Genomic DNA, 11,899 nt, shown 5'->3' on the forward strand with positions numbered 1-11,899 from the left:
AAAAAAAAAATGATGGAAGATGGAAAAGTTACAAAATGGTTATTCTATTACCAGGGCAAATAAAATATAACATTTGGGTTTATCTTCAAGAAGTAGTTTATAACTCTACCAAAAATCATTGATAACTTACCAACCTTCTTCAAATTAACATCTAAATTGATAGAATCTGGGCCCTTGTTAATAGTAAATAGGAAGCCAAGTTAAGCCACATCTCCTGACATATCAGGTGTTTTAATATAACTTAGAAAGGACACTCAGCAATCTATTTGCTTTATTTCCATTTTTTTTGGATAACTCTCATTAAGAGTTTTCAAAGCATGCCTATAATACATGCCTATAATATGGCTCAGAAGGCTGAGGCAGAGGATGATTTTGAGTTCCAAGCCAGCCTCAGCAACTTAGCAAGGCCTTACGCAGTGTAGTGAAACCCTGTCTCAAAAAAATAAAAAGGACTGAGGATGTGGCTCAATGGCTAAGTGCCCCTGGGTTCAATCCCTAGTACCAAAATACCCCCAAACAAAAAACAAAAACAAGAGTTTTCAAACAACCCCCTTGATTCTAAAACAGCAAGGTAGCAAATCTGGATGAGAGAGTATAACAAAGATGATAGCAATTGGAAAATGTAAAACACAAAACACACAAACAAACAAAAAAAAGCCCTTAGTATCTTATAATTGGAGTGAAGAAAAGAGGAAACTAACCAAAAACTAATGTGAAACACAAGAATTGATCAAGTGGTTAAACCAAAAAAGAAGACCCTAGTCTACCTCACCGCTGCTACACAAATTCCTCATTCATTTACAAACATTTTAAAGATGGTTCTGTACTGGCAGAAATGTGCAGATTTGAAGTGTTCTCCAAAGTATCATAACTATGAATGTTGCATCAAAAAAAGTTAACTATATTAACAATTATGATCACATATCAGATTAGCATGATAATAGATACAATTCTAATTCAACTTCCAATTCGTAAATCTTATTAACAGCTTAAAGGAAAGAAAGAAAAAGGGGCTTAGAGTTTCTGACTGTTGGATATACAGAATAGCAAAACTTGCTAGGCCTTTGTTTGTGTTCTGCTGGGGATCAAACTCAGGGCCTCATGCATGCTAGCCAAGCACTATGTTGGTTTTAAAATTTGTGTAATTTTACTTGCGCAACTTGTGACTATCTTTTTTTCTCCTTTAAAGATATAAATTACTTTTGCATAAATAAATAAATAAACCCTTAGGAACAAAACTACATCTTCAAATAGGCAAAGTTGGAGTCAAATTAAATAAAAAGGAAGAAAGGCAGCCTTGAGCAGCAGAGTAAGACATCACTATCTTCATCTGCTTGGAAATGAGGCCCACTCTGCCCATCTGTGCATATAAACGCCATCATAGTCATCATTTGAAACATTAGAGGGAAACATGAAACAGGGCACTTCCCCACAGAGGGCTGGGATGTGAGATAGTTAATAGTACAAAGCCCAATGTCTCTTTCTCTACATAGCCAAATTCTATTACAAAATTAGTGAATCATTTGGATGTAGCAATTCAAGGTTTTGAAATTTCTAGATTATATCTTAGTCCTTTAAAAAAATCCATATTTTATTTTTACTGTCCTGAAAACCTAAAAGATGAAGAGCAAGTCCTGTGCTGGAAACTTTCTTGTTCTTTGACACTGGACAATGCCCAGAAGAGGGTGCTCATGGAACAATCAGCCTTGCTCTGACCACAAAGCCAGGACACATCCTCTAGGCCAAAGGTTTCAACATGGCCATCCAGAATTTGGCAACTCTGCAATGATTGAACATCTTAAAATTACAGAAGGAGAAATTAAAAATTCCCTATATGAAAAGCAATTTAGGGATACATAAAAAATATTGGGCTGGGAGTGTAGCTCAGTGGTAGACCACTTCTGTAGCATGCATGAGATGCTGGGTTTGGTCCCCAGTATCCCCACCCACCCACACACACACACACAAAGTGAAAACCATGCAAATAAGGGAAGATGGGGAGACAAATGACAACTTAATTTTCATCAACTCTATTGTATTGGTTCAGGTACTTTATATCATGTGCATAGTTTCTTTGATAGTATAATTTTAATAAAATAATAAAATTAATTTATTAATAAAATAATAATGCTAATAATACTTTAAAAAGTAATATGGATGAAGGAATCTATCTAGAATTTGATATTTTGCTCAGGAATTTTATCAGTTCTATATCTAAAAAAATGAAGCAGTTATAGTTTATGCTTTAAAGTACTTAAATATATCACTATTCAAAATTCATAACATTACAATTTATACTTGCACTTTTCTCTGGGAATCTGAATCTTTGGAAATAAAATCCATCAGAGAACAGGCAGCATATTTTCCCAATGCAACCCCTCTCTACCAAACTCCTACAGTTATCTCGGGTTGCTTTGCTCATAGTACTCTAAATAGGGCTCAGATTGTACTGGCAATTTCACTCATGTTCTGTGGTGGTTTGGTACTCAGTCAATTCAGTTATGTTGGAGCCATGTTTCCTGAGTTCTCTTTGTGTATGGTTCTGTGCAGCCATGGGAAACATTCTATGGTAAATACAGAGGATAGGAATGAAGAAGTCATAGTTCTTATCTTCTGAAAGTTGATACAGAACACTGTTTTATGCTGCTATGGCAGAATGCCTGAGATTTGGTAATTTATAATGAGCACATACTTCATAACTTACAATCTAGAGTCTGAGAAGTCCAACAAGGTGGTTGCATTTGGCAAGGGCCTTCTCAGTGCATCATCACATGGCAGAAAGTGGAAGGGCAAAGAGAGAGTGATGAACAGGGAAATAAATAAAGCTGTGTGTGCTCACTTAAGAGAATCCCTAATGAGAATTGGATCATTAATGAAAATATAGGCACCAAAGTCCTGTAACAGTGCTATTTTTCTCAATGAGTGGAAAAAATTTTAAAAACAATATTAAAATTAAAATACCATTTGAATTCACAAACTTTAATAATGACTTTGGGCCCTATGGTTGAGAGTGTCCAGGCCCCCATTCTTCATCCTTTTCATAATGACAATATTCCCCCTTTCATAATGGCAATATTCCAATCACCTCTTAAAAGTCTCACTATTTAGAACTGTTATATGACAATTACATTCAACATGCATTTTGGAGGGGACAAATATTCGACCCATACAGATACCAAGCACAGTGGCAGTCTGAACACACTGTTGTTAACCTACTGCTTAAAAGTTGATGTACCAGGCTCCAGCTCCCACCAGATTTCCTCCTTCAATTTCTTGGAGTCCTGGGCGAAGTGTGTGTACTATTCCTTGACAAAGGGCACCATTTCCTCTTGTAGGGCACCCACAGCCGGTTGGTTGTGGAAAGAGACAGAAGTGGGTTCTCATTTGTTCTTGTTTTCCAGCTTTCATTCTTAGCTGCTAATCTGATGGACCTATAGTAACTTCAGGTTTAATACTAGATGCAGAATCAATAACTTGCATAGACTGCATCACCAGCTCCCATATTTGTGTAAGGTCTAGCTCCTACAATAAATCCCTTAATCTAAATCACAGATAGATATCCTGCTACCCAGATAAAATCATGGCTGCTACAGGGGCTCTATTTACAACACCACTTGTTGCCTTTTTATTTTGAACAGTATGTTAAGTCCCAAAGTTGTGGTACCTACTGTCTTAAGTAGAAGGAGAAGACAAGTTTTTGGTGGTCAGAGAAAAAGAACACTTACAAAGGCAAAATGTTGTGTAGGAAGCACTCAGAAGCTTCTCAATGCTAACAATGCCTGTGCCAGTTACTGGTTTGGTGTCTCTCATCTCCAATCCACCTTTGTGGGTTTTGCAATACTAGGACTGGACTCTGTCAACAGAGGGCGCTGGAGGGACACTGGAGGAAGAAGGGAATTCCCGCCTTGACTGTTGCTCTTCTCTGCTTGCACCTGTGGTGAGTGGAAGCCAGCAATGCAGGACATCCACAGGCCCTCACTCCTCATAAGTTTCAGTGGCACCATGTGGGGGGCCTCTTGGTGGATTCTGCGACCATTTCAGCAGGCTCCCCAGTGAATTCTTTTGGCAGTTCTGTGGACACCTTCCTCATGACACTCGATGGGTCCTGTAGATGCCCTAATGGGTGGCATCCCAGCAGCTGGAGTGATGCTCTAAGGGGTTGGTTTCCTGATCGCCAGCCCTGGCCTGAAGCCTCTTAGGGAATTCCTCTGCTGTCCATTGGGCACAGCCATTTCCCTCTGCAGCGTCTGAATCAGCTCTGGGTAAAGGATAAGACCCTTCCAAATCTGTCCTGTCCTTGGGCTCTCTACTTCAACCTTAGATGGAGGGGCTCTCTTTCTGTGTGCTATTCCTCTATTCATTAAAAGCTTTCTTTACCCCTTAGTAGGTAACTTCTGCTCCTAGTTAACAATTCTTTATTCTAAACCGTCCCTGTGTGAATTATTGTGTGCATTCTCTTTCCTAACTGGACACCGATAAATGCCTTTTACTCTTAATAGTTTTTCCTTTTTTAAAAAAAAAAAAACAGAATTTAATTTTATTAGTTCAGGAATTTGTTTTAGAAGAAACAAATTATTTTAATGTGATTTTATTTAAAAAAAAAGAATTGCTCAAGTGTGCAGCTGAAAGAGGCTATTTGCTTTCTTTGGCCACATGTCAGGGGTATTCCTCAAATCAGGATCCATGGATCCCTGTGAGCAGACCCTGAGTCAACTCTGACTGAAAAAAATCACCCCAAACCCAAGAGTTAACACAACAATTATTATTTCTCACTTGTCTGACAGGAAGACTCCAAAGTTACATCACAAATGGTAAAGATGCGGGAAGGGATGAAGAACGGGGGCCTGGACACTCTCAACCACAGGGCCCAAAGACATTATTAAGGTTTGTGAATTCAAATGGTATTAATTGTTTTTAAATTTTTTTTCCACTCAGTGAGAAAATAGCACTGTTGCAGGACTTGGGTGTCTCTATTTTCATTAATGATCCAATTCTCATCAGGGATTCTCTTAAGTGAGCACACACAGCTTTATTTATTTCCCTGTTCATATCTGGTGCCAATTGTTTGTAAGAGTTATAGTTTATTTTTTCTTTTAACTTATCCAGAGTATTCCAGTGAATAATCATTACCACTGACTGCATGTCATAGCTTTTATATGAATACTGCAAGCACCTGAGCTGCAGGTGCCTGGTTCATGGCTGTCCCTATGGGCAGGTGCTTGACAGTTCAGTAAGCGTTTCTCCAGCTGGCCCTGCAAAGGCCACCTTGGCACCATCCTTGCAGTTTAATAACCAACAGTACACAGAGAAGACATTTGGGTGGGGGACACCCAATCTGGACAAACTGGTTGTGGGAAGCCCAGGGGCTGAGCTGACCTCTGACCAGAAGAGTCAGGAGAACAGAAGTCCACGGAGAAGCTGAGAACCACAGAGTCACACAGAGGTAGGAAACAACAAACCCCCACAGTTTTCAACAGTGAGTTTGCTGCAGAAAACTGGTGGGCCATGAACCCCAAGCCTTTCAAAGCAGGCCACCAGATATTAATATATAACACTGATTTTTAATATATAACACTGATAATATATAACACTGTACTGTGGGGGCAATGCGTATGTAGCACGGAGGGAAGTTCAACTTACTGCATGTTAGCTGTAACAGGAATGGCCTATGTCCAATTCCAATGCAGAGAAAGATGGCATATTTACCAATAGTTACCTAGTCTACTGAGCACATGGGAGGTGAGGAGAATAGTTACTATTTTACTCAAACTGCAAGATTGTTTTTGAAGGCGGGCCAAGTGATGAACAATATGTAACTGTGGGTGTGTTGACAGACTCTGGGAAACGGAGTCATGCCCTGGTAGTAATGGTGTGTGTGCTTTTAATATATTTTCTATTTTATAATAGTTTTATATTTACAGAAAAGTTACAAAGATATGACAGAGTGTTCTCATATATCCCAAAACCAGTTTTCCCTATTTATTAGCATCTTACAGTATTATGCTATACTTGTCACAATTAATGAAAGAATTAATGAAAGAATATTACATTGTTTATCAACTAAAGTCTACACTTTATTCAGTTCAGGTTTCCTTAATTACTTTAACCAATGTTCTTTTTCTTTTTTTTTTTTTTTGGTATTGAGCACTAAACCCAGGGGCACTTTTACCATGGAGCTATATCCCCAGCTCTTTTTAATTTTTTATTTTGAGACAGAATCTCACTAATGTCCTTTTTCTAATCCAGGGTCCCATTTAGGACCCTTTCTTCTTATGCTGCTCTTATATGAACAGTTTCTGTTCTCACACTTTCCTAGCTTTTGATAATCTTAACAGTTTTGAGGAATATTGGTTAGGCATTTTGCAAAATGTCATTTGATTAGGATCTGTCTGTTGTGTTTTAGTCATTGCTGGACTATGTATTATTGTTAGTTCCTTCAAATATCTCACCAAAAACATCTGAATTAGAGAATTTGCCTTACATTTGTTTGTAAACTTCTAGTCTACACCAAAGCAGACCATAATACATATAAATCAAAGTTGTGGAGATGGTTATTCCACCATTCAAACTTCAATTTCAAAAAGCCAGGTAGGTTTTTGACCTTCCCACACTGATTGGACAGCAATCTCAATTTGTAAACTGCATGTCACCTAAAATGGCACAGGCCATCAGCCACCTGCCTTTGTTCCCCAGCTGTGACTTAAAAGAAAGCGATAACTCTTCACCCAAAGGTCACTATAGTAATGACTCATCATCTCAGGATAAAATGGAAGGCTAAGGGGCTGGAGAAGAATTAGCTCAGTGACAAAGTTTGCCCTCAGCACATGTGAGTGTGAGGCTCCAGTTTCTATCACCATTCCCCAGTACCAAAAGAAGAAAGGGGGGGGGGAGGGAGAGAGAGAAAGAAAGGAAGGAAAAGATTAAAAATGAAATTCTAATTTGTCCCATAGTTTTCAAAATATTTTAAAAGTATAAGCAGAAATAATAATCAAGCTTTCAATTAAATATTTTCTTGTTTTTCAAGTGGGTGAAACCTAAGTTAGGGAACATAAAGATGTGTGTCCTTTTAATCAATGAAGTCTGTTACCATAGAAACAGTCTAGTTATTGAAAAGCTGCTATAGATATTCCAGCAAATAAACCTGTACAAGTTCCAGACTTAATCAAAACACGTTTCAGGAGTCGAGTCTGATCTTTTATTTATTTATTTTATTCTTTGTGGCACTAGGAATTGAACCCAGGACCTCACACATGCTAGGCAAGCGCTCTACTGCTGAGCTACATCCCCAGCCCTTAATTTGGTCTTAATGATGAGATCGAAGTTCCTAAGTCCTTAGGTGCTGGCCACTTTGGAGTACTTAGCATTATTGGCAATGCTGGAAATGGTACAATGTTTAGCTTAATGAAAAAGACAATACTCACTATGTCCCCTGAAGCTCAAAATTAAAATATTTGTATTGGAATACAGACAGGCCTAAAGATGTGTTCTATGAACCAAAACACACTCACCGTGTTGGCCAGCTCCAGATAGCTTCCTCCTACAGAGTTGCCCAAATGAGGGGACTGTGTCAACGATTTGTGGAGAGCAGTCTGCTGATGCAAAGAGCTTCTGCCGTACTCGAGCAGCTTCTGTAGGGCCGACTGACTCTGCAAGTCTGGGCTCTGGAGGTCCCTGGCACCAGAATCATATTCCCAGCTCTCCCTGGCTGCTGATAAGGCACCTAGGTCCAGGAGAAGCAGGGAAAATAAAAAGACATTTCCTTCATTAGCCTGTGGGTGGCCAGTAGGCAATGATTTGGAACCTTCTAACTTTTCCATGTGCCAGCATCTCAGAACACATGTGGAGCCCAGGCTGCCTGCTAAGCACTTTCCCTTTCAATTTGACACATGGGGAGCCTGGAGATAAAAGCAATTTTAGGCAAAGCATTCAGAAATAACTACTCAATGAATATGTGCCCCCCAAACAGAAATGCTTAGCAAAAAAAAGACCTGGAAAGCCAAGTAAAAGGAATCCAGAACCAAGCCACATCTGTCTGTGATTTACACAGCATTGCTGTGTTGACCTTAGCACCAGCAATTCTTTTTCTTTAGAAGAGGAAGCAAGTGAGAGGACTAAGAAAGCTAAGACACAGCACTTTATCACAACTTTCTAATGTCAGTGTACTCATTCCTAGAGGAAGCTCCAGGAAGCTAGACTGTATTTTCCAGTTAATTATAAATTATAGGTATAAACATACAGCTGAATTCTGGGCAAAAGAAAGTGAACAAAAGTGGTAAGGGTCACTTACAGACCTTGCTCATAAAACCATGGGCAGATTCCCCTTGCCCTTTGCCTTCTAGCCTGGATCAGATCAGAAGGGCACCTTTGGAAGCCATGTGGTACAGATGGTGGAGCCACAGGGTGGAAGGTGCCTGCACCCCTGAATCATCTGCTCATCCCAAGCACTCTGTTTTGATTTTGTGTGATTAGGAAAGAAACTTCTATTGTGTTTGAGTCACCATATATTTTTTGTTTGTTGCTTAGAGCAGCTAGTATTACCTTAACAATTACAGCAGATTAGAACCCGATAAAAGTTAGTAATATTTGTGATACACTGGGATAGTACAATGAAAAAGCAGACCTAGAGGAGGATTGTCTAACCTGGAGAGAGTACGAAATAGTCATGCAAGGCTTCCTGGAGGAGAAAGCCCAATGCTTCAGCTGTCACCCTAGCTAGAAGAATTAGATTTGAAAAAATCCTGCTTTCTTTGCTGTTCACTGCTGAACAGAAGTCTCTTGTGGGTACATCTGGAGTTTTTGTTGTTGTTGTTGTTGTTTTGTTTTGTTACTGGGGATTGGACCTAGGGGCACTCTATCACTGAGCCACAATCCCAAACCCTTTTTATTTTTTATTTTGAGGGAGGATCTCGCTAAGTTGCTTAGGGTCTTGCCAAGTTGCTGAGGCTGGCTTTGAACTGGTGATCCTCCTCAGTCTCCCAAGTTGCTAGGACTACATGCATGTGCCACTGTGCCCAGCTGCATCTGGAATGTCTTTGGTGGAGCCTGGGTCACATGCATTTGCCTTAGCTACAAGGAAGGTTAGAAAATTTTGTTTTCTGGTTCCTGCTTTGGGGAGGTAGATTCTGTAAGGTGAGTCATTTCCTAAACAGAGGAAGGATGTTCATAAGATCTGGGCAGCCAAAAACAAAACAAAGGTCTACACAGGCTCAGGACTAGGTACTGGGGATATGGCAGTAAGCATGATAAATTGTAGTCCCTGCCCATGGAATTTTCATTCTGGTGGGTCTTTGCTACATGACTTTTAATGACAAAAAAAAAAAAAAAAAGGGCTTCAAAGTGATTCAATTTGTATTATGAAGCAAGAATATACACAGACCACTGTACAATGTACTTGGGTGTAATTACAGCAAAACATGAGTTGTGTACAGTGGGTTCTGATATGAACATCCAATCTCCTGTTATTGGGTACTGATAAATTTAATCAATGTGATTAGGAAAAATATCTTCACATGGCTTTCCATATTGTTCATACTCTACATGTCTTGTCAGTCCAACCCAACACTCTTTCACAGTATGATGTGGCTGGGATCGTATCAAAACAAATGATTCTATCACTACGTTTGCAGTTGCTCGAAGTTCATTTTAATGCAGTGGTATTACAAGGGAGGTTGTGGTTTTCTTAAGCATAGACTGCAAACTGCCTGACTGCTTTTCCAAATACTTGTTGTTATCTGCCTAATAGACTCACGTTCATTGTCATGGCCCCAGCAACATGTGGCAAGAAGACAGAAGTCAGAGTTGAAAAGTGGGTCTCTTACACTGGATTGAATCTCAGGGCTTTTCATCTCACATCACAATCAGACATAATGCTGGACCTTGCTTCTTACATTCAACATAGTATACCCAGCATACTGCACATGGCCTGTGACATATCAAGTTTTTAATAAACATTTATTGGATTACTGAATTATCCACGGCTATAGTGCCCAAGGGTCTCATTTTGTTAACCTAGAAAAGCAACATGAAAATTACTTTTTAAAAAATGAAAATAAATTGTACATTTTTATACAGACAGGAGCCTCATTTTCGAATAATAAAATGCAATGCTTTGGGGATAAAACAGTCAAAGGAAGCTTCATTTGAAATTTATTATGCCATATTAATAGATCCAAACCCAGTTTCTGGCAGAATCATATAATCAGGTTAGCCAAGCTCCATATTAATCAGCAAGATCAAAGGCCTTCCTATTATTACCATAACAATTTTTGCTGAAGTGATGCTGAAGAGCTCAGATCTTTTGCAAAGGAGTGAGTCAAACATAATGCATTCACATAAATGAGATATGAAGAGGGAAATATGTTTTTAAAAAAATATGGTTGCTTATTCGCATTTCCTTTCTTCATTTTCCCCTTCATGATACTGGGCCTGCAACCCAGAGCTGCGTGCATGCTAGGCAAGTGCTCTACCATTAAGCCATATCCCCAGCCCTTTTTATTTTATTTTGAGACAGGGTCTCACTAAGTTGCCCAGTCTGACCTCAATCTTGAATCTTCCTGCCTCAGCACAGACAAAAATCTGTGTGTTAAGGAGTTCCCCACTCAAGTAAAAGGGTAGAATTGGTTCTATAACTTTTCTGAAGTTCAAAGTATTTCCTATTTTTTCCATGCAACAGCACTGGGAGGGGGGCTGTGGGAGAGAGAGGGCTTATGAACTCATTCTTTCAAAATCTTACTTTAACTAAATCTGTTCCTCGATAAAATTTATATTAGTGTACTAACATGAATGCTCTGTCATTAATATTCAAGTTACTCTCCATCAGAAGAAACTTTGTAAACACACCATTAGGTTACAATTCCCCAAGTTCTGCCTGATATATATGTGTATATATATATATTTAATGAGAACTGTAAATGAAATAAATATTGGGTGAGATTTAAATATGATTTGGGTTTTGTTTGATATCTGCATATCAGGTGAATGGTCTCATGAAATGTCTTATAACTCATCTCTTCATTTAAAAATTTGTTCATTAGTCTGGTGTGGTGGTACACACCTATAATTCTAGCAACTCAGGAAGCTGGGGTAGGAGGATGGCAAGTTCAAAGCCAGCCTCAGCAACTTAACCTGGTACTGTCACAAAATAAAATAAAAAGGGCTGGGATATAGCGTAATGGGAGAGTACCCCTGGTTCAATCCCTAGTATAAAACAAACAACGCCAAACCAAAATAAAAGCCTGTTAGCCCCCAGGAAAAGCCTGTGTTCTAGCTGTTTTGATGCTCTAATTGCTAGTCCCCACCTTCTTTGTCTGGCTCAGTTCTCAGAATTCCTGAGTCCACAAACAAATGACAAAATTGTTGTTGGGAGGCTCCCAGCACTCTGTTCACTGTCATTCCTGAAGCAGGAGGGCTTGGGGTCACCACTATGGGTGCTGGCTTTAGGCTCTCATAGCATGAGTCCCAGCTGTGGCCTTAGCAACTGTGTGATCTTGGACAAGTCGTGATGAGAAGGGTAACAGAGTTTACTACAAAGGATAGTTGTGAAAAATGAAAATAAATAAAGATTACAAAGTTGAAACATCTATGTATGTAGTCACTCAATACTTCTCTGAGTGAAGATCTTTCTTTTTTTTTTTTTAGGCTTACAAAAATACATTGCCTAATAATACCAAACATAAGGAGCCCTACAGTTATTCGTAAGCATTTAAACCGGAATAGGATGGATAACTTGTTAAAGGCTCCTTAAATATTCTCTCTGGCCTAGAGAGTGAATCCTGGGATTCTAACACTGGTCAGTCTACAAATGGTTAGGGTCACTGTAGCTGTCTATACTGCACACTTAGCAAAATGCATGAGTCACTTTAGCCACCGTCTTTCTCTCTTCCCCTTCCACCCTTCCTCT

General features: G+C 39.2%; 1 protein-coding gene across 2 annotated transcripts in view; it reads right to left on the reverse strand.

Annotated features, from left to right (window-relative positions):
* Mcc (MCC regulator of WNT signaling pathway) overlaps positions 1–11,899 on the reverse strand; it is a 445,938-nt gene that overhangs the window by 296,673 nt on the left and 137,366 nt on the right. For both annotated transcript variants that reach the window (XM_048791968.1, XM_048791967.1), the window contains one exon: positions 7,509–7,720. In XM_048791968.1, coding sequence (XP_048647925.1) covers positions 7,509–7,720 — 212 coding nt within the window. The remainder of the gene's footprint in view (positions 1–7,508; positions 7,721–11,899) is intronic.

Source organism: Marmota marmota, unplaced genomic scaffold, assembly GCF_001458135.2.
Source record: "Marmota marmota marmota unplaced genomic scaffold, marMar, whole genome shotgun sequence".
Lineage (NCBI taxonomy): Eukaryota > Metazoa > Chordata > Mammalia > Rodentia > Sciuridae > Marmota > Marmota marmota.